Below are 27078 nucleotides of genomic sequence, written 5' to 3'. Positions count from 1 at the left end.
TGCAGACCGCTCTGGCACGGAGAGGCTAGCGCTGAGCCAGTAGATGAGCCGGTACGATAGCAACTGAACCGCGCCTTCGGGGATTTCATAGATAAAGCAGTCCACAGAGCGTACATATGAGGAAGATACTGAGACACTCCGCGACCACAAGTTCACGAAGAGCCATGCACACGCTACCAAAAGACATACACTTGTGTCTTTAGTACTGACTGAAGAATAGATTTATCACCATTTGGCCAAGTAATATAAAACTGAAATTCTGCAAATGATATTTCTGCTAATCAAGTGCCAGTTCAGTTAATTCAGTTAGTTGATTAATTTTATTAACTTCATTTAGTAATGATATGTGCTGCGCTATCTAATAAAGCAGATAAATTACATAATGGGTGTCTTCAATTCAGAAAATATCAAAGGCAAAATCTATTGCTGTATTTGTTTTCCCTATAGTGCAGGAATTGGACTAGAAAACACATTGAGCAAGACTCACTCACTCTTTCAAAAACACCAAACAAGAAGATGGGACATTTGTTATACAAGGGACATCTTATTCTGGACTGCCATGGTCCTGGGGCCACCCCTGCTACCAGTTAAATTTAAAAGCACTGAAGGGTCTTCGTTGAATCTACAGATCTTTAGAAATTTGATTCGTGAAGCAGAGGTCCAGTTACCGTTGTCTATATGTAAGCAACAGACCCTTCAGCCTGGTTTTCATTCTGCTCACCCTAACCTAGGTGGAAATAATTCACAGAACGAGCTCCACATGTGAGCAGCGACCCACAACTGCACATCTTACCGAGCTGATACTGCTCATGCTACTGTGAGGTTGGGCCCTGGGTCTTTGATAAGGGCATCCTGGATTGCAGTTATGAACTGTAGTAAATATAGCCATATAGTAGTGGTCACTAGGGTCAGTGTGAGAAAATTTTATCCATGCACATCCTTGCTTCTCTCTCAATGGTCCTCTCTCGAATTGGGGGAGTAATATCATTGACCATCCAGAATAGCCAAAAGCACTAAATAAAACTCTACCCCACAAAAACATGGAAACAAATCACAACCTCCCCTTGTGTTATTACTCTTGACACAGTTTCCCGCAGAAATATATGAAACCCTTATCCAATGCCGAGTAAAAATAAGAAAACACTTTCTAGCAAATTAATTTACTCATTAAGCATTAAATTTGTTTGCATTATAATACAAGCGTAACCATATTACCATTCCAGGTCACAATTACACTGCACAACAAATCCAAGCACACAGTCTTATACAACTTCAAATTTACAGAAGCAAAAGTAAAAACAAACCTTTCAGAATCAAACGCAGCCCTTGTGGTAGTCAGCTTAGAGCACAGTTGTCAGTAGATTCGCACCCTTACCCGAGGACAGGGAGGCATGTGGGAACAGAGAGGTGCTGCTGTCGACTGGGGATTTTTGCGATGTAACTATACAAGGCCAAAGCAAAACACTGAATCCCAGACAATGAGAGTGGTAACCAGAAGTTTGAATATAAAACCTGTAGGTTGAAGCTCTCCAAGATCAGGAACAAAGAGCACTGTGCTATCTTCTTCATTCTGGTGAACTCTTGCGATTCCAATACGAAATTGTTCACAGAATACAAGTGCAAACACCTAAAGATCACATTCTGTCCTGTTTCCAGTGCCAGTTTGCCTGCTAGATGTTTTTCCAATGAGAGCGGTAATCTGGAGAGCACTCTTTAAATGTGAAGCAATCATCAAATCCCCCTCAAATTAACAGCAGCAGCTAAAACAGCTATGACTTGTTCATCACCTTACTAGAAAAGATGCACATTCCCTTTAATATTACAGCTGCAAAAAAGGAACTCACATGGGAATGTGTGCAGTGACAAGAAAAAGGAAGGCACTCGGCAACAGTTTAATGCAGTTTCCAAAACGACTCAAAATGCTTCGATGGCTACAGGTGCCAAATTCACAAAGTTCAAAATAATTCAACACTCCACCCTGACAAAGCTGCTGTGCCCATGTCCCCCCTCTGTCAGATCCAATCAAAAGGGCTTGAACTTTCCATCCAGAAGGGCCCACGATGACTGCCATCAGGGAGTTCCAAAAACTATCAAGCGTATGTCTTGAATAAGAGTTTTCAGTCTGTGCATCTTTTTTTCTTCTCAATACCAGATGAGACTGCAGATAAGAGACTCCGTTGGCCTGCAGTCTCTCTGGATGACTTGCAGGGCTCCACGCTTTGTCCTTGCCTGTTCTGCTCTTTATTTCACCACACCAGAAGAGAAAGACAGCCCTCAATTCTCAGTGCAGCTTCACTTGTACTTATCACCTGTGGCAACTTGCTGGGCTGACAGGCATCACATTCTACTCCTCAATAAGCACTAAATTGCTAATGATATACTTTCACCATGTTTGCAGTGATGCACCGTAAACCCATGGGCACATCATATATGAAAGTGTAGTTCAACTGAATACTTCAACATTACACATTCAGTGTAAATATTAGACAATGTAAAAATACCAATTTTTGCAACTGTAAACCACCGGTGTAGCATATAAGAGATATTGTGTGAACACTTTTTAACATGCTCATCCTGACTTCAGTAATACAATTACCTATTTGATATTTCATATATTAGATCCAGAACACCAGTGCTCACCAAAATCATCCACATAAGTACATGAATACACCTTAATTAGCCTCAGTGGGACAGCAGTGGAGGTGATCCTTGATTCTGTTCCAACCCTAAGGTGAGAGATACATGGTTTTAAATACCCAAGTAAACCAAGGCTGATCACACAGCAGATGTGAATCAACCAAGTACATTAGAGCAAGATATTAAAACAAGTCCTCAGTGTTACAGAGAATGTCTCAAAGAAGGCCTAAACCCCAAACCTCCGACACTAGCGCAGCCTTTTTATTTGATAGTGATCAAATCTTTCCAGCACCAAATCTGAAGTCATGTCATTGGCATTACCAATGGAACAAAGCCTGCGAGATCAAATGTGATAACACCACCTGTTCTCTAAAACAACACTCTTGTGAGGCTCAGTCACATTGAACAGTGTTGTAGCAGAACATGGTTGACTTGTGTGAAGGACACCAATTTTACAGTAAAAGTCTAGTGGAAACGTTTAAACTTTTAATTTTTAACATATTAAAACCCTCCATAACATTCCTTAAATGTAGAAAACCTTAAAATACCTACACGTTGAAAAACTATTTCTATACTTTGACACCGGTAGAGGAAAATGGCATAAAAATAATGGGTTCAGCTTTTTCACCCCCCACTTCTGAAATCAGATATGGAAATGAGCATAAGAAACCTGTAATGAAGACCAGATATTCAGCATCAAACTCTCAGACGCCAAATCAAGGCCTCCGCTTAACGAAGATCTGACTGACCAACACTGAGCCAGACAAGCTGTCCAGCGGGCTCTCAAAATAAACACTGACTGGCACGTCAAAAGGCCATACAGCTGCAGAGGCTGAGTCACTGGATCTCACACTCTCAGAAGCGAGCCTTGTTTTCACCCATCATCTGTTGCAGAACAATACTGTGGCACTAGGCTTCAATAACACCTTCCAGCTGTACAAGGCTAACTTTCAGAGACTTAATTATAGCACATAAAGAAATTCTGATTGCCTCAGTGTGAAATATTAATAACAGGGGCTTTTTTACTCCCTTCCTGGTCTAAACTTCAGGTTAGTAAAGGCCACTTTTTTTACTTTCTAATTTTAAAAATGTCCACTTCACCACACAAAGCCAATGTATGAAGTGAGCAGGGAAGCAATATAATTGTGAAACTTTCAAAGTGCCTTCAAGCCTTCTTCAATGTAGTTTTATAATTCTATCCAGCTTGTCACAATAAAAGTTTCTAAAGCCTAAATATATTCAAAGGTAAGGTAATGTTTGAAATTCCTCAATATATCAGTGGAGAGCCAATGTTTTGGGGGCTTTAATTCTGAGCTTTTAATGACTCAATCAATGGCATAACTTAGTCCAACACCTTTGAAATCCTTAATCATTCAGAAGTTTGAATATAAAACCTGTAGGCTGAAGCTCTCCAAGATCAGGAACAAAGAGCACTGTGCTATCTTCTTCATTCTGGTGAACGCGATTCCAATACGAAATTGTTAACAGAATACAAGTGCAAACACCTAAAGATCACATTCTGTCCTGTTCTGTTTCCAGTGCCAGTTTGCCTGCTAGATGTTTTTCTGTACAGTGGTATTGGAAAGAACTGTCTAAGCAAACAGTACAAGGATCAGTTAAATTCTCTACACAGGATGCTTTTTCAGCATGCCCAGAACATTAAGTCTCCAATTATTCTTTAAAAAAAAAACACCTCCTTAAAATAGTGATGCATTACAATAAGGTGTTACAACTTCAAGTTATAAAGAACTTATTCAGGAAAGACTAGGATGAATCACCCCTAGAGCATTAACTAAAGAAGAAGTGAACATTTTAAACAGTGGACAGCATGGCATTAACAAATGTGCTCCCATCTTGGGGAGAGGTTTCTGCAAGGATATGGCATCTTCAGAGAGTGTTCCATTAGGGAGGGAGGACTCCCTACAATTTACTTAACCATATAACAGCTGCACCTGAAGAATTTAATCTTCTCCTGAAATGCATTCAAAGTCCAGTACTTATCACATAGGTGGACACTTTCCATTAGTTTATAAAGCAGATGTGCCAACTGAACTCCTGGAGGGCTTGGGGCTCTGGTTTCTGCTCCACCTGAGCTCTCAGTAAGACATTATTGGTCTAATTAACAGCATAATTGCTCATTTTTCTAATCGGGCTTGGTGCGCTATGGGAACCTGGGTGGACTGAAGTGTATTTTGTTTAGTAACCATTCATAAACAACCTCAGGAAATATCCTTTAACCATCTAATTAAAGAAACTGAATTGACTCCACAGACTGTATCAAAACCAAGAAGACCCCCAGGACCACTCGGAATTGAGTTTGACCATGTTTTAAATTCACTCCAATTCTCAGCTATGCAGTTTGAGAAGAAACAGAACAGGGGGACTGATTTCTTTGCAGTGACAGTCAAATACCAAGGGAAGTCCTGGGAAAGATCCCTTTCGCTGGAATAGAAACCAAATGTCCTCACCATCAGCAAGACCTTGTGTGACGTCACAGGGCCTGCAAAGGGCAGTAGTGGTGGTTCTAGATTCAAGGCCTTCATGCTGACCAGCAATGGACAGGAAAGGGCCTAACCTCAAGAAGCACACAGATACTGCTGAGCAGTTCCTGCTCCATGGCCCCACAGGCATGCAGAAGCCATTCTACCATTAAAACAAACAAGGAGACTTGGCCTGCTCCTAGTCTGGATTATTAAACCCTTTTTCAGGCAGGATTTGAAGTGACCACTAGGTAGAAGCTAGGTCTACAGATGAATGATGCAAACAGGTGCCGTGAAATACCTTTATTCTTTTACTAGTCACACTTGAGTTTCTCCCCATGGGGTGAAGAGTAATGGCCTAAATGGGCCCTGGTACACACTCACTGTGGCAGAGGTGCACTGGATTTGCAGATTTAAGCTTTGAGGTAGAGGTGATTGCAGGTCACATTGGGAAATGTTTTTGGGCAAAATGAAATAAAACCAAAAACACAGGGACTGGCATGCTTCAGCACATTACTTTGGACCTCTGTTGAGGCACTGTCTTGTCAGGCATGGTCAAGATTAACCCAAATCAACTGAATTTTCCTGGATACATCTTGACAACTAACTTGTCAGCCTCAGAGGTATGCAATTCTATAGCACAACTAGCCCTTATTAAAAGAGTAAAGTTGAAAACAATTAAAGAGGAATCACTAAGGTCTGAGATGTAAGCAGTAACCGAACAAAGCCATGCTGTAATTAGCACCCTTTAAGGCAAAAGGCATCCGGGTGACTTATTTTTCTTTTTCAGTCTGTATCATAGACTATATAACAGGGGAAACTGTAAAACTCAAAAGCTTTTACTCCAGAAACTACTCCTGAATAATTCAAAGATTTTAACAGTGTGGCAGATGTGTCGGGCTTAAAAATAATCTATAAATCCAAAAAAATGTACAAAAAAATTAAATAAGTTCATCACATACAGGCCACTTGCATGTAGATGTAGAGATAAACGAGCACAACTGGAACTCTAATGGGTTTTTATCAGAAAACGTTGAAACCAAAAACCATGAGCAGTGGGTTGGCTGATCCGGCAGCTGCCGAGCAGCCGGGATAGTGATGGATGACGATGCTGGAATCTCTGGTGTCTCAAGGTCGGGTACAGAAAAGGTCGGGGGTCCACAGTGGTGCTCGCCTGGCCAGGGAAGTTGAGAACAGAACCCAAGGTGATCGGGCAATTGAAGCACAGTGGAGGAGCTCCCAGGGCCCAGAGGAAGCAAGGGAGGGGGAGCAGGAGGACCTGCCAGCACATCCAATCACAGTAATGCCCCTCTCTCTCTCTCTCCACTGCAGCTCACTGTGTCCAGGCCCAGCCCGACCAGCAGGGGGCGAGGCAATGACTTTATCCCTGCAGGGAAGAAATGGCAAAGAATAGTCAACAGGATGAATTAGGATGGACTTAATAAAGACTCAACACAAAGTGGCAAAGCAACAGCTAATTTCCCCATGGGAGGTATAGTGTAGTATATAACATTCACCTAGAGCTAAAAGAGCCAGAGTATAGATAGCGAATGATAGTGTGATCAGGAATTCCCAAGGTAAAGCACACAAATGGCTGAACAGGGTTTGAGTGCTCTTGGTGTTGTCAAAAAGACATGCTCCTTTTCTCCAATCAGTTTGCTCTCCTGTGAGGGGCTGTGGAGCTGGTGACAAAGGTGCTGACTGGTGGGTGTGCTAGAGGAGTCCTCCTGTAGGCTCTTAAACTCTCTGTACTATAAGGCTTCAGCTTCAACAACTAATGGATCAAACACTCATAAGAGGATGAGCATCCTAGGAGGTATGTCAATGATACAGTAATACAAATGCAGATTGACACAGATGCGTGTTTGGAAACCCAGGTGGTAAGAGGGTTTGACCTTTAGGGATAAATTCCTACCCTAATTCATGACCAACTGCAGCCTTTCCTACTGGAGCATGCTCATCCTGGAGCTCATGGTTGTGGCAGTCAGGGTGCGGTTGGACACCCACTGCCCTCATGGCAGACTCACCCGATCACATCACGCTGCAGGACACCCCCATACAGCCCTGTTTCCGGTCCTCACGGCTGTTCAGCTTCTTCATCCGGTAATGCCTGATCTCCCGAACCAGAGTGTAGAAAGCGTCTTCCACTCCCTGCACACACACACAGGCAGCAAGGGGGTTACAGGAGAACTGGAGCGAAACTGTGGGTCACTACTCCTAACTGATCTTGGCCCTCCATTGGACATTCAGATTTGAGATGAACCTATTTTACTTGTTAATTATCTTAACAGAAAACCAGCCTTTGCGCCTTTAGTCCCCCTCCTGTGTCAATCATATATCCACCTTGAGCACTAAGGATTTCTACCATATGAAAGCTAACTGCACTGCAGCAGGTGTGCAAAAAACATAGTATAAAAGTATAGGATAAACCAGTCATCTCCTATTTTTTGTGATTGAACTGCGGATCAAATAATATGCTTGTCTAATCCACTTTAAAGAGTGTCCCCAATAAACAGTTTTAGAGGACTAATATAATGTACACAATAAGTGAGCTACATTGAAAGCAACTGTGTTAAACAAGTTCCCAGTCAACAAAACTAAATCCAAGTTTGTTTCACAATTGGCTTCAAATGACGTGTTCATTGACCTTTAAATGCTCATCATGTTATAACAGTTACTTCTGCAATTCCTTTGCCCTGCCTAATACACAAAACTGCAAATGCCAATCTATGCAGTGTAGTGCTGCATCATCTTCAAATTGTGACAAACCAATCTGGTTTCTACCCATCTTTAGTTACCAAGACTTTAATAAGGTCCTATGAAATGAGGTTTGTCATGAAATACTTCTCTGGAAAAAAAGCGTGAGTTTAGGACACTTTTCTCAGGTCATGGGTGACCACACACCTGTCTGGTTTTAGCCGACGTCTCCACAAACTCGATGCCGTAACTTCGAGCCAGCTCCTGCGCCTGCTTCGTGTCCACAGTCCGCGTTGGCAGGTCACACTTATTGCCCACAAGCACCATGGGCACGTCATCCGAGTCCTTTACCCTCTTGATCTGCTCCCTACAGGATAACAAGAGACTCCGTGATTTTTCCCTGAGTAAGCACCAAAGCAGGAGATAAAACTCTGGCTAAACAATTTCTGCCCTCGTAATTACAACTGAACATGAAAACCAAACCATGCTTACAGCAATCAGTTAGTCAAGTTGAGAGGTCAACAAATGTAGAACCAAACTGGCAGGACACTGTGTTGTTCTCAGCAGAAAACAATTCTGATGTTCAATGGGATTTTTTTATCCCATCGTCTCACAGCTCAACAACTAAAGGAAATGGCACAAAACCTTGTTTTTTTTATGTTTAAGCACTTTCAGATTTTCTGAAAGCCAATAGAGAAGGAGAGGTAGGCTGCAGGTTGTTCTCTGACCTGTACAGGTGGATGTCAGCGAAGGACTTGCTGTTGTTGATTGCAAAGACGCACAGGAAGCCCTCTCCTGTTCGCATATACTGGTCCCTCATGGCACTGTACTCCTCTTGACCAGCAGTGTCCAGGATGTCCAGCAGGCATGTCTCCCCATCAATCACCACCTGCTTTCTGTAGGAGTCCTGGGGTACAATGTAAAAAGAGAACGATGGACATTAAAACTATAGTATACATTATACATTCCCAATATGATGTATTGTGTTGCGCAGAGCAATGTAAAAAAGGATTTTATTTATATTTATTTATAAGGTGGTCAGTACCTACCTCAATGGTGGGGTCATACTCATCTACAAAATGGTTCTGTATGAGCTGGATGGTCAAGGCGCTTTTTCCCACTCCTCCAGCTCCCACCACCACCAGTTTGTACTCCGTCATCTCAATGCAACCCCGTCCTGCACCAGAGAAACACACCTGTAAGGGTCAAGGTCATTTTCCCACACTTGGGCCATGGAGAAACGTTTTTCCTGAATTTTACTAGTTTTCAGTACTCTCATGCTCCAATGTGCTTTACAACTCGACTGTGGTTTACTGGAATTCACCATGCTAGATCAGCCTTCAGCATCCCCTTGTGGGAGAAAAAAATAAAGATTGACAGAGGGGTCTGTCCCCAATGACACTGGTCAACCGATGCCATTGGTCTTTGACCATTAGGATGTTACAGATCTGATCCCCCTAAACCTGCAGGGCTCTATCCTTCCAGCAGCTGGAGACGAATGCGGACTTTGATAAAAGCAATAGTCTGCCATGACTTTGCATTCATACACATCACCAGTTCCAGTAATGCCTGGCACAGGATATCTGTAATGCTGACATTGTAACACTCAACACTTCGTAACATCAATATGGTTATCTCTTCCTGTAACACTCTGTAATACTATGGCATTTTGTAATACTGTAAACTCCAAACCCAGGAATCACTCATTACCAATCTAGCTCTTAATACCTCCCCACAAGCTGCTCTAACAGTGACTTGTAGTCAGCACAGGATTCCAAAACAATGCAACAATTCTCCAACATGACTGATTTTTTCCTGTACCCCTAAAACATTTCTGGTTTAGTCTGCTGAGGAAAGCAATAATTTGTCAGACTGTTTGTGAATTTTATTCAGCACTAACAGAAGTCTTTTCATCTAGAGCTCCCATCTACAATTCAGGAACAACATAAACCCCTTTTACCAGTTGCCTTAGGTGGAAAAGGGCACAGTAACACTGGACTGGTGGACTGAATGCAGTGCTACTTCTTGTTGCTCAACCTACTGAAAAAGGAAAGCAAAACTCCTATGCTTCAGCAAAAACTGAAAAGGCCTTAAGTTGCTCATTCAGTAGAGGCAATACCGGGATACACATTTTAACCCAACAATAACAGGTTTCTAATGTTCAGTAGATAAAAGGTATAATGTACAAAGTCATTCACTAAGACCAATATTGTAGCAATACTGGTGTTCTAAATATTTAAGAACTATAAAAACCAAGACAGAATAAAAAATTGAAAACAGTAGATATTAACTCTTTAGCTGTGCAATTCTTCATCCGTTATTGAAGTCCATCTACTATGGGGCTGTGAAATTCTTCCTACTCCAATGCCACACAGCAGCTCAGAAATATTTCTCACTTGATGCATTTAAAGGGCACCAAGTTACTGGATTCCCTCTGCTCTGCAGCTGTAGATTTGGCCAACAGGATAAAGGTCTTGCACAACGCATCTTGCAATGCAGAGCAACATCACATTTTCTCTCACCACAGTACCTGCTGAAGGCAGCTGGAGAGAGAAGCGTCCACTACAATCTGGCCAATTAAAGCCTTTTACTGCCCGTTAAGGCACAGAGTTCCATTCCACTCTGAGAAGGACCTGTACATTGGGTCTTTTAGACTAGAGTGCTAAAAGACAGGCAACATCAGTTTCTCTGAAAAGAGACTTTGTATCTCTGAAATTGTTTTATATACAAATGTGTTCTACACACTTGATCAAAGCACATTTTGATGGGTCAGGAGTCAAATGCCAAGCCAGCTGTAGTGGACCGCCACCTGTAACTAAACATTATAAATTAAATTACCTGCTAATTATAAAATATATAATGAAATAAAACTCAAAACAACTATTTAGAACTGTCTGAAGAACATAAGTGAATAAGAGTAAATTACTGCTGCCCTCAGCAGGTTAAACCAGGGAATGCACGTTTGGGGTATGGGGAAAAAAAATCAGTAATGTTGGGGAATTACTGGATTGTCTTGGAATCCTGCCCTGATTGCAAGTCTGCAAGCCAGTGTTAAGAGAGCTCTGTGGGGAGGTGTTAAGAGCTGGACTTGTATTCAGTGACTTCTGGAATTATACAAAATGTATAAAGAAAAGCCAGATAAGAGCATCTTCTCAACTGAAAGAAAACTATCCCCACTCTTTAGGTCCTCAAACACTCTTTTGAAAGTGTGGGTGTTAAAATCTATAATGTAGCAAGACTAGGATAAGGATAAGAAGCTACATTATCTCATTATATTGTCTCTATATTTGAAGTTTATATTGGGAAGCCCAACCACAATAGAAACCTGAGACCTCTGGATTACAGAGTCCAACTTGCACTGTAAACAGAAGTAACTACTGGAAAATAAATCCCAATTATGTCAATTTCAGGCTCTCTCGTTCTTCAGCAGGCTGTAGTTGGCTTCCTCCATTACACGGTGTAAAGACAAGCCAGATAAGAGAACCTCTCAGCTGCTGGACAAACTCAGTGCCCACTCTTCCTGCCTCCAAACACTATTTTGAAAGTGTGGATGTTAAAATCTATTTCTGATCCATCAGGCAGGGAAGCGTGTACTGCCTGCTAAGCCGAATGTCAAAGTTCCCTCGTTTCAGATGGGGCTGAGGCAGAAGAAAGCTGAGAGCATGGAGCGAGGCTCTTGTATACTTGCAGGAGGCCAAGATTCCATCCTGTTAATGACTGGAGGGGCAGGCTGTCACGGCCCCCCATACCAGAAGCTGACTGTCTCTCTCCCTGGTTCCGACAGCCATCCCTGGTCCTGGAGAGTCCCAACCCACTTTTTCTCATACCTCACCCTAAATCACCCGCCATTTTAAAAATAGGAAAACTTGTTTTAAGCAATTCTTCAAATCAAGCAAATGCTGTTTCTGCGTAGAGAACAGTGATCCTTGAGGACTCAAGCATATTCTGATTTTTGTTCCAAATGATCTCTAAATGACTTAAACACATCACCTATTTAATTGATCAGCATTAAACTGCTCCAGGGATTTAGAAAGTGGGGAATCAAAGGCCACCTATAAAGCCTGCTGTTCCAGGGCTCTGCAGGACTAGGCCAGGAGATCCCAAATGTAAAGACTACATAGAATAAGGACAAGTAAACCAACTATTACACAAAAATTCCCCCATTTCACTTATTCCCCAATTCTTGGGGGGGTTTCCAGAGTGCTTTGTCCAAAGGCTGCTCAGTAATATCTTCCTATAAGCACAGCACTGATGGGCACAGCCCTGGATGAAAGGTGCGCTCCTGTACTCCTGACAGGCTAGAGCAGGAACTGTGCACTACGCGGCAGGTAGAGATTGGGAGGGAGACCCGCGTTTAGAGCAGAATTGTTCCCAAGTTTTAGATTATTTTTTTTACACCACACGGTAGCATAAAAATTCACAATGCAGAGCTCTTCTCTCGCAGCAGTGTGAAATCAGACAGCAGTCATGGGGGGACACGCCCCTGCACTTACCTATACCACACCAAGGAATGCGTTTTGAAAAGTGCATGCAGGACTGTAAACCAGAAATCAAAGACCCATACAGGCAGGAAAAATAATCAGAACGCCATGTTTCAAACCCCACTATCAGTTCATCAAACCCATTTACTATGTTACTGTATGTTCTCACTGTAGAAAGTGCGAGTTCTGCTGAAATTCATCAAGAACCTAGCTGTGCAAGTAGGTGGAAAGAACACTGCTGCCACCTAGTGGCAAGACCAGCTAAAGAGACAGAAGCCACACATTTTCAAACCATAAACCACAGAATTTTAATTTTCATGTTCATCATGCTTAAAATTACAGGGCCACATAGATGGCTTTTAGATTAATGCAAAGAAGACTGCCATAAATTTCGTTTTACAATCAGAGATCCATAATCACTTCAAGATTTCATTCAAACTAAAAGGGCTGATTCAAACTGGCCCATGGATTATTCAGTGCATAGGGGGACCTTAATGTGCCATATCATCATATAATGATTAAATCCCTAAGCTGGGTAGATCTAATAAGGTGACATCACAGATGGTCTGCAACGGTGGACTAATGCAATACCCACTGTAATAGTTACTCGATTGGGGTGCACAGAAACTGTTTAGGCACCAACTTCAAAGCAGTCTGGTTTATTCCATGTTTTAAAAGCTATAGGATCTTATAGTCCTATCTGCACAGACAGATGTTTGGAGTTACTATTTTAACTGCTTCACTTAAACTCAAACCAAAGTTCAAAAACAGTAGCTATTCAGTAGATGAACTTTATACTCACACATTTGCAAAACACGTGCTAATAAAAGCATATTGTACAGACACACAATGGGCAACTCAGTAATCAAGATTGATTTCCACTTAGCGAAATACTGAATTAGCACTGGATTTGTATACTGGATCAATGTTTGCAAAGGAAAAAAAATAGAAATCAAAGAAGGCACACCTTAATTGACTGCTATCCAGCATTAGCTGATCCTGGTCTCCCTAAGTTTTTTTTTTTTCCCCCTAAAATCACCTTTCATGCTACACAGTAACTAATCAGTTTCTTCCTGTCCTGATGTTCATCTGTAGAACGATTTGGTTAACTTGTGCACCACTGGATTCTCAAAGATTCTCCAACACTGGCAGCTGGGTAGGCAGAGACAAAAAAGGGGGTTCTGGAGCCTGTATATCAAGGTGGCAGAGGTGCCGAGACACACTTGAACCCCGAGTCTGACCACGTCATGAACCACTGCCTCCCTTTTCACAGCTGCAGGTTTCTGGAGAGAGCATCAGCTCAATTAAAACCATAAAAAGAACCTGTAACAGACAATCACCCAGAATAGACAGAGGAAGTGGACTGTGACACGAAATGTAGATGATGCTGGATAACCGACTCATTTAAACCACACTTGAGCTCTCTGAAGCTATCAATGTGAACTACAAAAGCATGTCTTGCACAATGGCCTGTAACACTTTCGATCCTTTTTTAACTTGAAATGGTTGTCACAGGAAAGGCCATCCATTCAGAAAACTCTGGAAATACTCCTCACACGAAAAGCACAGTGTACAAAATGATCGACAGAGCATTCTTTATTCTACATTAAACAGTCTGGTGAATTGTGGACAGAAGAAGACTGGACAAGGTGATCAACACAAAAAAGCACACCTGTAACGATCTGTAAAACGTGCACCACACGGACAGAAATTGAATAACTGGATCCAACGAGCAAGAAACAAAAGCTGTTTTAGATCCTTCAAGAAAAGACTGGATGAGATTTCCGAATCAGGTCTCGGAGAGTTCTCGGGAGTCAGGGAGTTCCCATTACCTGTAAAGCACTTTGAGTGGAGTGTCCAGAAAAGTGCTGTTTAAAGATAAGGATTATTAATTTAGTTTGTTGCAGGCAACTGTCTCAGCGAGAAAGACTGAAAGGCCTCCTGTCCTTTGCAACATCTTATGTTCTCATTAAAAGAATTGGTCTTCTGATTTTACTAACTGGCTTCCCAAAGACAGAAATACCACTAGCCCAAGAAGACACCGAAGCCCCGGATCTCCAGACACTTACCTCCTTACAGGGGACACAGTATGGAGCTGCTAGTGCTCAGAGTCTTTGTGAGCTTGAAATAGCCCAAACTGATACACTGAACACCCCATCACTTAGTCATACAATTATGATTATCACAATACGCATACAATCGGTACATTGCAAAGGAACAAGCAATAGGTTTATTCCATGCTGAAAAGAGAAGAAAGCAAACAACATTTCGGCTCTGGAGCCTCCTTTGGGCGTGGGTATATTAGCGCAGCACACACAAACCACACTTGCCGAGAGTCCAACACAAAATATTCCTGGTAGCAGCTAGTAATGCTTTAACAGGCCACAGAGAAACTGCACTCACACACAAAAGCTCCTGCTCAAGGAGGCCCAGAAGAAAACTGATCTGGTAGCAAACACTGAAAAGTTCTTGCCATGTTCAAACATACAGCTGCCAAAGCCCACCCTCACAAATGTTTTTGCTTTGCTTAGAACCTTTTGCTCATTGCACTAATTCCAAATACACACGTTGTCTTTAGTGTTTCACTCAAAAATATGAGCATGTACAGAGTTAGATATAAACTGTGTTTTATTTTTTAAATACATTTAAGTCTACTTTCAGCATTTTCTCATCCCCCCTCCCCATCCCCCACGACTGGACGTTCATTGCTTAATAGCTCTACACCTCAGTCTCTTTCTAAAACGGTTATGTCTGCATTGTCCTTTAGCGCACAGCTCCAGAAATCTGCCTATTCTAAATATTGAGAAGTCAACCGTGACTGTAGACAACTATAACCTGTTGAAAACTTACATCATACTCTCATTAGACACTAGTATCCAAATACCTATAGGCCGGCAAACAGTTACTTTCGTTAAACCTGTACAGGACGGTGAGGAACACACAGGAATGCATCTTTCTGAAGCCAACAGCAAAAGGCGAACAGTGGGCTCGCTTCAGCTATACCTGACAAGATAGCTACTCCATTATGCAACGCCGACCCGGGAGCACGTAAACTTTAAATGGACTTACATCACGACTTCAGGCAGAGCCGTAGCCCCGAGTTATCGAAGATTACATCACCCTCGTTCACCTACGTTTTCCTAGAAAGACGATACTTTTCGTTTTCTACATCATTAGTAGAAATTCAGTTGTTTTATTCTCTTGGGAGCACAGTTTCAGAAAATGGGTGGCGCTATGGTAGCGGGAGCGTAAAATGAGCAGCGTTACTTATGTGGGAGAAATTATTTTGCTTAATAAACTGTGTATAATATGTATTGGTGTGCTTAAGACAGCACAACCGGTCAGTCATAACAAAATAAAGAAATTCCATACGACTGCAACAATTATTACGAATAAAACGTTTTTAAAAAAACTTACCCTTTATTTAGTCTTTTTTGCAGTCTCTCGCGATAAAACTTCGTTTAGCAACACATGTGATTTAATTTCGACTAATCGACAAAGAAATTAATCTGAAAACGACCATTTTGCCGTTGTTATTCAATAACAGCGTTAACGAACTCCCAACACTACAACGAGCTCGGCCGTGCGCTCAACTTCCTGCCTCCAGGAGACACACCCAGTCTGTAAGGACCTCGCCGATAGCTGCTCACCCAACTGCCTGCGTCGCTTGGTCTTTTGAATCCTTAACTTTATTATGATTTTTCAAGAGTTTAATCAAATTAATTTGCTATATATATATTTTTCCACAATATGGGTAAACACATGTGCTTATCTAAAAACCAAGTTATTGGGCGCACGGGATTGTGGGATTTGTATTTTTTAAATTCAAACTGCACCGCAAGGAATTGTTTTCTCAATGGTTTCTTACAGTTTCAGATATACATGAGTGAAGAGTTGGGCCAAAAAAAATGTTTAACTTATGCCATAAAATGTCTCCTCTTTTTTTAAAAAAAGTATCTATCTTCAAAAATGAGATCTCTCTCTTCTTAGTAAGAAGTTGCCAGCTGGTTTAAGAGTTTAGATGAACACTAATAATGCATTTTTTACGCCTAGATTCGAAACATTTTAACTCACAAGAATATAACTGGCTTAATTATTCGCTACACTCACGTTGTAACATGATTATCAATATGCAGAAAAAATACAATTGTAAGATGCATTACAAATTAAAAAGCTACATTGAATATTTTGCAAAAGAACAAGTAAAGGTTTATTCCATGCTAAAAAGAGAAGAGAGAAAACAACGTTTCGGGTGTGAAACCTTCTTCAGGTGTGTGAAATTTTTCACTTGTTCCTTTGCAGACTACGCATGCTGACGCAGTTACCCACCTGAACTATTGAATATTTTGTGTTTGCATAATTATTTCAGTTATTTTACACTTATACAAACTGGAGTATTTTAAATAATCGCTGTTTATTAGTGCAGCGGATTAATTTGAACAGGCTCTTTACATTAAGCCATCAAATCGGTGGAATTGTTGCTCGACAAAAAGGGGGTTGATCATATCATTTATTCACATAAGGCATCGATTTTAATACGGTTTCTTTTTATTTAAAGGAAACACAAAGCCCATCCTATCAGAACATAAGAGTTCTATGGGAAGGAGAGTTGAAAGTGAAGTGGAAAAAACACGCAAAATGACACCTTTAAATGAAAACTCCGAATTTAACCATTTCCGAGTTCTAAAATGAGCTGGCGATTACCCAATAATTATCGTTTTTTTTAAGGATTTATGAAAATTAGTCGGAAAAAAAACAGAGAAAGCACTGTGATAAATCAATTATTCCTGTTGAATAAAACATGGATTTCCGCTGAATCTACCAAAAATGTTTATCAGACACCTAACCTTATTTTCCTTATAAACGTCTCTCGGAGATGGATGAATCCGAGCAGTACAGCGCAAAGCTCAACGTTTACCTTTGTTGCTCCCATGCCTTTCTTAACTCCACTTCTACGAAGCGCTATTAAAGAAAATTCTTTTAGACAAACTACAGATAAATGTGTTTTCGGATTCTGATCACTTGTTTACACATTCTTCCTTATCTGCCCATTTCCCCTTTTCCTACTTTGAAACTATCAGCAAAGCTATTTTGTGTCCATTTAAAGCAACACAAAACAAGAGAATCAGATTTTCGGCTTTATTGAAACCAAGCCGAAGGACTGGTTTTTTCCTACCTGTTATTTATATTACAGGTCAGCTCTTACTGAACATAGAATGTAGTTGAATAGCTTTATCTATTAAAAACCACACACTTTAAGAGAGCAGATCGGTTAAAGAGCAAAAGCAGTTCGCCATTTTATAAAGGACTGTTATCTCAAGACTACACTTTTTAATGTGGGGAATTGGAATTGTTATAATTCCAAATTGTTTTAATATAATTGAAAAAGATAAAGCGTTCCATTGGTCATTAACATGCTGGTTAGTTTTGATTGGCTTCTCTAAATTGTCCCTTTCCAGACACGAGAAAATCAATGGGTGTGGAATTGTTCCCAGTACGACCAGTACTGGTTATGTTACTTAAACCAATTCATAAGAGCAAGATGGACAGATTTGACTTTCTCATCTCTAGCCAGTCTAATGTTCCAGAAGTAAAACGCAGAAAGTAACAGTCTCAGACCCGAAAACAATCTCGAAATATGAATGTTTTTTATCCCTCTCCCAGTAAGTAATGACTACGAAATATTTTATATATTTTTCAGTGACTTCGATGATAAAGAACAATAGGGAGAATCGTGAAGAACTGTCAGACTGCGGGAAACCTGGCCAGATAGCTGTTAGAAAAGACGGGACAACTAAACAATTACAGAGGAACAAGAAATAGGTTTATTCCATGGTTAAAAGAGAAGAAAAGAAACAGAACGTTTCGGCTGTGGAGCCTTCTTCGGATGTCAATAATTACAGTGCATAATCATTATAATCATTGACACGGGGATCTGGCTCTTCGTTACGAAAGCAAGATGTATTTGTCTAGCTTTTAATTTTCCTCAGCCAACTCCATTAACGTTTGTTAAAGGAAAATGTCAAAATGAAATTTGAGGGCAGTTACGACCTCCATAGCAGAGGTTTAATACACGGTCTTAGTGTGAAGAGTAACTTGGTAATCATTTTCTCAGGACAACTCCAAAAGACACCCCCTCCCCAGCGGTCTGCCACACCCAGCGTCGGATATCGATGGTGTGCGCCTGGCAAGCAGCGCAAGGGGTTTGTCGCTAATGGTCCTCTTAACTTGCATTTGCGTGTAAGGTAATCAATGGTGTTGTAAATGTTTATCTTCAGCCAACAGGGCTTAAATTTTCATTTTAAAACGAAAGACTGTTTTAGTACGTCAACATTATACGTATTTTAAACTCCATGGCCTAAGTGTTACGATTTTGTCGTCAACTAGCCCGCACTAGTATTGTGAATATTTCTAATAACACTAAAAACAATAAATGCGTCCTTTCAAAGCCACCTATTTTGGGTTTATTCGTATAATGTAATTTTAATCAACAAAATCACAACTGTTACGCTGTAACGGGAGCAATGCTAGGTAACAGGATAAGAGTTTAATCAGCAATAGAATGTTATCAACACAGGTGCTTTATTTGTTATTGCCTCAGACGATAGTGATTAGCTAATTGTGAGATTAGTAGCCGTCTGATTAATTATATAAAAACAAAAGTATGCAACTAAACGTAAACGTTTTTTTTGCTGCGTAAAAGTAGGCATTATGTGGCGTTTTTTTGTCCCATCAATTCTGATTGTTCGTTTAAGATATTGGGCTATTAAAAACACCTATTCAACATTGCTGTCTAAATCTTGGGTTGTACATGCGAATCCCCAATGTACTCCGTGCTCGATCAAAAGATGCGCACATACCTGCAGGCGGGAACCAAATCCTCCCCCATCATTGCACCCTATTGTATTGTGCATTGGGGTGTGAACGAGATTTAGCGTCCCCGACAGCTCTCAGGCGAAACAAGATCAAGAGTATCAGCGGGGCTTTATTGTTTTAATTTTTCAAAGGACGGAACTAGCTACCTGTAACAACAATGCGTGTCAACGTTACACATTCGTCACGAAAGACAATTAGGAAAAAATAATTGCTTTTAATTTGCATGGCGGAGTTATATTTTCTCATTCATTACCTTTAAAATAAAATGTACAAAATGTACCTAGATTCAAATTGGATTAGATCAGTTTCGATTATGTAAACAGGTTATAAAGGTATATCATATATAGGATGTAAAATATATATGAACAAGTAATAGGTTTATTGCAGGCTGAAAAGAGAAGAAAGAAAACAAGATTTCGGCCGTGGAGGCTTCTTCAGGTGTGAAAAGCCTTCTTCACACACACACACACATATATGTGTGATGTATAGGCCTTTATATAATTAAATTTTACATATAATTATAGGTCGTGTTCGCGACTTATTGTGTCTATCTGTGGTATAACAAAAAATACCAGAACCTTGAAATAAATGACTTTGTCACTCTCTTGATCTTGAGAACTGGGGCTTGCGGCATCTTTTGGAACAAGAGAATCTTTGAAGAAATTCAGTCACCAAGGTTAAACATTTTTACCTTTTCATCTTCATTTAGATTTTACAACCCGGCGTAGAAAATCAGAAACCTCTAGCGCTAGTGGAAATCACAAAACTGCATGACCAAGTAACCGAATAAAAGAAAATAAATTACACGAGAACACAAAACCAGACGACACTCACAATTTCCATCATCTAAATTGGCTTGTTTGTCCCCAGAAGGGTGTCACCCAAATTTCCGTAGAGCGGTCGGGAGCTAAGGACAGCCAAGCTGTGAGCCGCTGAACACAGCGTAGTCAAGATAGCTCAGACACTGACCACACCGAGTGCGCGTCGGACACTGCATTAGAGGAGTAAGTATACCTTTAAACCTCTATGTTTACAATAAACCAAGCTAAGTAAAAGCTATAAAGTGCAAAGCTGTTCTCTCTTTTTAAACTTCGAGCGTCATCATTACGTTTTATTTAGCTAGTAAAATCCGAAGTACGTGCTGCGACAAGTGAAATGTAATTTTCAAATCTCGTCACCTGTCGTTCAATGTATTGCCTCCAGGATATTTTACACTGTGGTGTTTTTGGTAAAGTTGCAAAGTGGAACGACACTATCAAGGCGCTAGGGTATTAATTTAATTTTACAATGAAGTGGTTTGTGTTCCCCATATGCTATTTAGCGTTTGAGATGTATAGTGGACAACAGTGATCTTCAACTGTAAAATGCGTATGTGTAAAATGTGTATATATACTAGGACAGGATTTTGACGATTTATAAAGTACTCTATCCAAGATCTTGGCGCATTACTCGTTCACTTTCTTATATTTATGTATTTTTGATGTGACATTTTACTGAATACTTTTAAAAACAAACTAATAAAGGAGGCGTTCAATTTTCATTAGCAATAAAATGCATGTATAAGCACTTGCTAGTTTCGTGTTGACTGAAAGGGCTCTGTGGAAGAGCGACTGCAAACACTAACGAGCTACATCCTTTCATGATGTAAACCGAGTTTCTTAGAGATGAACAAGGCAAGATAAAAGCTGATCTCGGTAAACAATAATTAGCTTAATTTCTAAACCGTCTACAGCATTTCCCCTGGAAACCCAGTAGGATATGACCAACATTTAGGCTTCACCGTTAAGATATCCACAGCACGGAAAGACTGCCGGAGAGAGACAGGGCTGTGCAGGGAAGTCCGTGTGTTTACTGATGGATTTGCGTAGCAAACCAACAGGACTGAAGTACAATTAGCTGTCCGCCAGGGCAGTAGGTCTCAGAGGGACGTGTGTATTTCGTTAGATAAAGTACTGCTCTCTTTAGGTGGGGGTGACATGGAAAAAACAACATCAGAATCTATTTAAAGGAAACCCCTTAAGGCACGCAAGTTTACAAAATATTCTACTTTGGAAAAACAGAAGAGCTCTCGATTTGTTCTTTCTCTCGTCTTTTTTACCTGTCATTTCCATCTTACTTGACACTCTAGGTTCGTACCGTTCCACAGCTTTCTCAAACAGGCCCAGTGTAACAAGCATTACAGTCTTTTGCACATGCCACATTCGCTTTTATTTTTGTAACGTTTCAAATTCAGCAACTAAATAGTAATTGTGCACTTAAATGTGTAGAAATATACCACGTTTAAGTTAGTACTCTGCAGAGGTTGTGTTCAACTTTTCACTTAGAGATTCAGTGAAACATGCAATTTGACCAGGGTTGCCCATATGTTTGCATACAATTGTATACAGATAAATACAATTCTCTGTGCATTCAATAGAATGCCTTCCTTTGACTTGTTTTAAAACAGAAATGGGGACTGTTTTCTGTGAGTTTCTGATTCATAATACCGCTGCTATTGAAAATGGGGGATATCCCTCTAAAGAGGTGAACCTCCAAATGCAGGATTGGAGAGAGTCTGTGCACCACGCCTTTACATCCATCATGCAAATCTTTTTAGCAAGGGGGATCCAGCAATTAATGCTCTTTAGATATTCATGCTGTAGGTTTCTCAATAGCTAGTGTTAATTGAAACTGGGCAAGCCCAACCAGTCTCGAGCCTATCTGGAGATTCAGGGGGTGGGCATTGTTGGTTTCCGGGCAAACCTGTTTTGCTTCCATTTAGGGATGGCATTCTTTTGAGACACTGGAGTTTGTACCACTTGGCTTTCTATGTCAGGTCAGTCTCACTTTGCATTGTCTTTTCTCAGCAGAGACGTGGCTGCAGGCCAGAGGCTGGCCAAGGGCTTCTTAAGGAGCTCAGCTCCCTCTTGCATGTGCAGCTTTGGGACATGACTAAGGATACCAGCTTCTAGACACAAATTCCAGAGAGCTAAATGATCAACAACCAAGGGTTAGAAATGTACATAGAATAACAAGGAAGGACGTAATCAATTTATACATTTTCTAACTGCTTGGTCCACCCTGGAACTCACAACTGGCAACCCATTGAAGCTCAGCAGGTGTGAGCCTGGCCAGTACCTGGATGGGAGACCTCCAGGGAAAAACTAAGGTTGCTGGTGTAAGTGGGGCCTGTAGGGGGCAGTCACCCCACAGTCTGTGTGGATCCTAATACTGCAGCATAATGATGGTGATGCTGCACTGTAAAAAGGGTGCAGTTCTATGAATCGGCTTCATTGCTTTGTTCTCTTTTCCTGATAGTTGGTGTGTCGAGAGTGTATTGGCGCACATTGGTGGTGGTGGAGGGCTGTCCTCATTACCTGTAAAGCGCATTGAATGGAGTGTCCAGAAAAGCACTAACTGTAATGATGATGATGATTATTGTTGTTGATGACATGGGTCGTTGGGGAGCAAGAACCTATCCCAGTAAACATCAGGACACACCCTGGATGGGATGCCAGTCCATCACAGGATACAAACAGACACAAACACACACATTCACAACAGGGCCAATTTTCCCAGAAACCAGCTGACCTAAGACCCTGTATTGAAAGAAGCAGTTAGAATGGAGGGGTGTTTTTAAAATACTTTGCTCTGCTTGATCTTCAAAGGGTTTCACGTAGAAGGGCTCTAGACGTAACGCACTCCCCCATTCCCTTTCAGCTCAGAAGGCTATCCCAGGCTGGCCCGTGAGGGTGGACAAACTGAACTCTGTGCCATGGAGCTGAAGGTCTGGGTGGATAATGTCCAGAGAGTGATCTGTGGAGTCACGGAGAAAACCACCTGCCAGGAAGTGGTGATTGCATTAGCGCAGGCCATGGGTGAGTCACAGTGAAAACACTTTCTCGGGGAGAAGGGAAATAGGGGTGATGGGGGGTGGGTACTTTGGGGGTAAATAATTTTAGAGTGTTTATTAGCATCAGAATGCACATTTGTAGAAAGTTTAAATTGCTTGAGGACATTTAATAGAGGTGTTATATGCAGAGTGCCTATATGTCACAAATGAAGTGCACCTTCCTCACAGGAGTATATATATATTTTCATAGTTACCTTTTATTTTCTTCCAGTTTTCAGAATTAAAGAACTCAACCTTTGAGATTCGAACATCCTGTGACTTATGCTATTGATAAAATGTGGTAGTTTCAGATTTATTAATTAAATCACATGTACACAGACATAAATTGAGTATGATGAATATAAAATAACATTTTTTGTTGTCTAGAGAAGTTGATGGAAATCTACCTTAGACACAAGAGACAAATAATGAAGAGTAAATGTGACATTTTTTATTTGCTTCACACAAAAAAGGAAGTGCATCTGGTCTCCTAACGCTCTTATCTGGGTCTCCCAGGTCGCCCAGGCCGCTACACTCTCAAGGAGAAATTCAAGGACTTTGAGCGCCATGTCACCCCTGATGAGAAGCTCCTGGAATCCCTGAATAAATATGGCCAGCAGGCGAGAGAGGTGCAGCTCATCTTGAACCACAACGGGCCGTCCGTGACGGGGCACAAGCCCTTCGCTCAGGTCCGAGGCAGCCGGCTGGCCGACCGGAGCCGGCACCGGCAGAGCCTGCCCCCTGTTGCCCGGCTGGGCATCAGGGCAGACCTTCAGCCCGACGCCAAGAAGCCGAAACGCAAGTCACTGACCTTTGTGGAAGAGGCCAGAGAGTGGATCGAGTCCCTGGGCCGAATCAGATTGCATAAGAACAGGGAAGCTGGAAAACGGGATTCTGTCCTGAGCCAGCAGGAAGAAACGGGCAAAATGATCCACCTCCTAAAACCAACAAAGGGGACAGTTAGAGATGCAACTGCAGGTGATCTGAACTCGGGACCAGAAACAGAAGTGGGGCTTCACAAACTGTTGATCCAGCAGCAAACTGAGCTGCTGGCCCTCCAGACCCAGCTTGGCAATACTGAGGCTGAGATCCACACCTTGGAGGAGGAGGAGGATCAGATGAGACAGGAGGTAGAGAAGCTCGAACATCTGATTGCCTCGAGACAGGCTGACGTGGAGGAGCTGGAGTTCTGGGAGAATGAGCTGAGGGCGGAGGAAGTCTACGAGAGGGATCTGCAGGAACAGTTCCTGGAGATGAAACAGAAAGCTGCGGAGTGCAAAGGCAAGGTGGAAGAATATAAAAGCCGGCTTCGGGGGCTGGATTTGGTTGGGGCATCCCAGACCCATTCTGATACCCAGCTGTTTGAGGAGCTGGCCCTGACCGGGACAGAAGCTGCTCGACTGGACGCCACTCTCGCAGAATCCCAGGAATCCCTGAGGAGAGTTGACAAGGAGCTGCAGGTCAGTGCACCCAGAAGAAGGCAGGTCCTTAGCAGTGACCCAGCAGGCTTGCACTTTCCTTATTGCTTTAGTGAGATGAGCAACAGCACAGGGCAGCACCGGCAGCAGCTAGTTTGGGGCTACAAAGACCGGTCTTCAGGCTCCAGCAGGCCAAGCCAGAACACAGCCCAGGGGCCGGAAAGCACTAGGGTTTAAAGGAGAAGTTAACACCCTAATGGTGTCCCCAAAAAGTGACCTACTATCCCCCCTTTTTTACAGAAGAAACACGAGGAGCTGGAAACTTTGACCTCAGAACTCTGTCCAACTTACCTGAAGAGCTTCAACCGACGTTTGGCGACTCGCTGGTCCTCTTCATGGCATGACAGTACAGGTACCCAGATCTACCAGGTATACCAGGTCTAGGCTTCAGCTGGGATTTTGCACCATTACTCCGAGACGACGCAGATAACTGGGTGTTTCTGTTCTGTCACCCATAACCGTGGCAGGAGCAACACTGGTAGAATATTGGACACCGGAATGGTCCAAGAGCTGACTCTGCTTAAGTCCTGAATTGATCTGTTCCTTTTTCAGATCGAGTTTCAAAATCACCGGATGGATCCAAAAAGTATCCACCTCTTTCGAGAGAAGGCCTCTTCATCTAAACTCGGTAGGGGAGATGTATTTTTGCCCTAAAGGGCAATTCCTGCACCAGGGATGATCAGATATGTCATAGTGAGTGACTTAAACATTAAGATATGGGTTGGCAGTGAATTGTAGTGGACTAAATCACTATCTTATCTTTATCTTTTAAACCAATTTTAATTGCTTTTTATCATTTTTTTGCCATTTTTACAAAACCTAGTATCTCAGGTCCAGAGTCTATAGTGGGATTATTCGAATTCCTTGCACTTTCCAGTGTTCTTTGGAGTGTAAACTTCACTGGTGAAGGGTAACCCTCATTGCCTGCATTGTGGCATGGCTTTTCATCCCATCCCTGATCTTAACTGTTTAACTTAAATAATTATTTGGAGATCACAGCTGGCTCCCAATTGAAAAACGCGTATGAAAACCTGCTGGAGCTCCTATTCATGTTTGGTTTCTCTGCTACAGTGAAGGAGTGTGCTTGCTTGCAACTGAAATATTGGTTCTCACTCATTGGTCCTGGAGTACAACAGAATTTTCAATAATTACTGGTGAATTACACCAGTAATTCAATTAATGGTGTACATTTTGTTGCTAGGTCTGGTCTGGAGTGTCGGTTCTCTATAAGGCTATCACTTATAATTCCAGCACCATAAGAAGGGAATGGTGCTCCAACAAAACACATTTGCTTCCCAGGAAACTGGATGATATTCATCTTTACTTATAATCACTCTGACAAAGTGCTATATATATATAAGTTCAGAACATTTTGTACTTGATGTAAACTAAAAAGATGACAGTGGTGTAATGGTTAACACTGCTGCCTTGCAGTGTTAGGGCCCTGGGTTCAATTACAGACCTGGGGTGCTATCTATGTAGAGTTTGCATTTTCTCCCTGTGTTCACATGGGTTTCCTCCCAGTCCATAGATTTAGGTTAACTGTGTCTGCCAAGGACTGGAGTCCTGTTCAGGGAGTATCCTGCCTTGCACCTGTTGCTTGCTGGGACAAGGTCTGGCTTGTGACCATAAATTGGAAGTAGTGGTTATCAAATGGATGGATGTAAACTAAGAACAGATCTTATTTTGTTATTCAAAAATATCATGTAACTAATGGGTGTTTTTTTTGTCAGAATCTCAGAGGTTTTTAAGTTACACAAACGTAAAATGCCTGTTGTGAAAGTGACTATTTTGGCTGCAGTAATGTAATACAGAAATGTCTCTCTAGTACACATTAAAGGTTTACATATTTAGTAGTGAAATTGAGTGCACTCTTAATTTTGTACATATCAGACATTGCACAGGGGGAAGAGTAATTTTCAATTCTGTAACATGGGGCTTTTTAGTCTTAAGAGATGCACATTTCATAAACTTGCCTATTGTTTTGATTTCTCTACTGTCACTTATTTTCCAAACAACTTAAAGTAAATTCACTTCAGTGTTTTTCCTTACACATTTATAAGCATCTGACAACTGTCTATCTAGTGCCACCCAATTAATTACAATAGCACACTGGTATTGTAATTTATAAATTAAAGTAAAGCAGTAATAAAATGCGAGCCGATCACTTTCAGGAGTGAACATTACCTTTGCTTTTGAACAGCTTTCAAAAGATTGAATGCACATTTGGGTTGGCACCAGAAAGTTCAGTCAAGGACATAACCCAGAAAACTGCAGCCCTCTGGCCCCAGGCTGTGCCTGTTAACTTTAATTCACTGCTTCAGTGTGGTTTTGCCACTGCCAAGCAGTGGAAAGTCCTACTAAAACGTGTTTGGCTAATTAATTTATTCAAAGTGACAACCTTATTAACTTTACTCTTGTCTTGAGTAGGCAGATGCACCAGCATGCATAGGCTGCAAAGGAACAGGTAAAGGTTGTTCTTTCAGCATGGAATAAAGAGAATATTGACTGTCGAGCCTTCTTCAGGTGTGGCATACCTGCAAGTTCAAGTCCACAAC

The 27078-nt window shown here is 41.5% G+C and overlaps 2 protein-coding genes across 7 annotated transcripts; one reads left to right on the top strand and one right to left on the bottom strand.

Moving 5' to 3' along the window:
* Positions 1-1144: 1144 nt before the first annotated feature.
* Positions 1145-15912, bottom strand: nras (NRAS proto-oncogene, GTPase). Of its 2 annotated transcripts, none has more exons than XM_088640016.1 (6): positions 15713-15912; positions 8864-8991; positions 8543-8721; positions 8022-8181; positions 7145-7268; positions 1145-6504 (listed from the first exon to the last, which is right to left on the bottom strand). In XM_088640016.1, the coding sequence occupies exons 2-5, from the start codon at positions 8972-8974 to the stop codon at positions 7149-7151; spliced, it is 570 nt and encodes a 189-aa protein (XP_088496142.1). In that variant the 5' UTR covers positions 8975-8991; positions 15713-15912; the 3' UTR covers positions 1145-6504; positions 7145-7148. The 2 variants fall into 2 exon arrangements, with proteins under 2 accessions (XP_088496142.1, XP_088496143.1); XM_088640017.1 differs by lacking the exon at positions 15713-15912 and adding an exon at positions 15365-15386.
* A 254-nt stretch (positions 15913-16166) lies between these two features.
* LOC148658606 (ras association domain-containing protein 8-like) lies at positions 16167-26382 on the top strand. 5 transcript variants are annotated; one of them, XM_088640015.1, is made up of 7 exons: positions 18464-18540; positions 19788-19847; positions 20042-20175; positions 22871-23028; positions 23559-24502; positions 24761-24872; positions 25073-26382. In XM_088640015.1, exons 4-7 carry the CDS (start codon positions 22926-22928, stop codon positions 25141-25143), a joined length of 1230 nt encoding a protein of 409 aa, XP_088496141.1. In that variant the 5' UTR covers positions 18464-18540; positions 19788-19847; positions 20042-20175; positions 22871-22925; the 3' UTR covers positions 25144-26382. The 5 variants fall into 5 exon arrangements, with proteins under 5 accessions (XP_088496136.1, XP_088496138.1, XP_088496137.1 ...); XM_088640012.1 differs by lacking the exons at positions 19788-19847; positions 20042-20175 and adding an exon at positions 16170-16565 and having other exon boundaries at positions 17997-18540; XM_088640011.1 differs by lacking the exons at positions 18464-18540; positions 19788-19847; positions 20042-20175 and adding an exon at positions 16170-16565.
* Positions 26383-27078: the final 696 nt, after the last annotated feature.

The sequence above is a fragment of the Lepisosteus platostomus genome, chromosome 7 (assembly GCF_059453375.1).
Source record: "Lepisosteus platostomus isolate fLepPlt1 chromosome 7, fLepPlt1.hap1, whole genome shotgun sequence".
Classification (NCBI taxonomy): Eukaryota; Metazoa; Chordata; class Actinopteri; order Semionotiformes; family Lepisosteidae; genus Lepisosteus; species Lepisosteus platostomus.
Note: the sequence above shows the minus strand (reverse complement) of the source record. Positions and strands in the feature narration are given on the sequence as shown.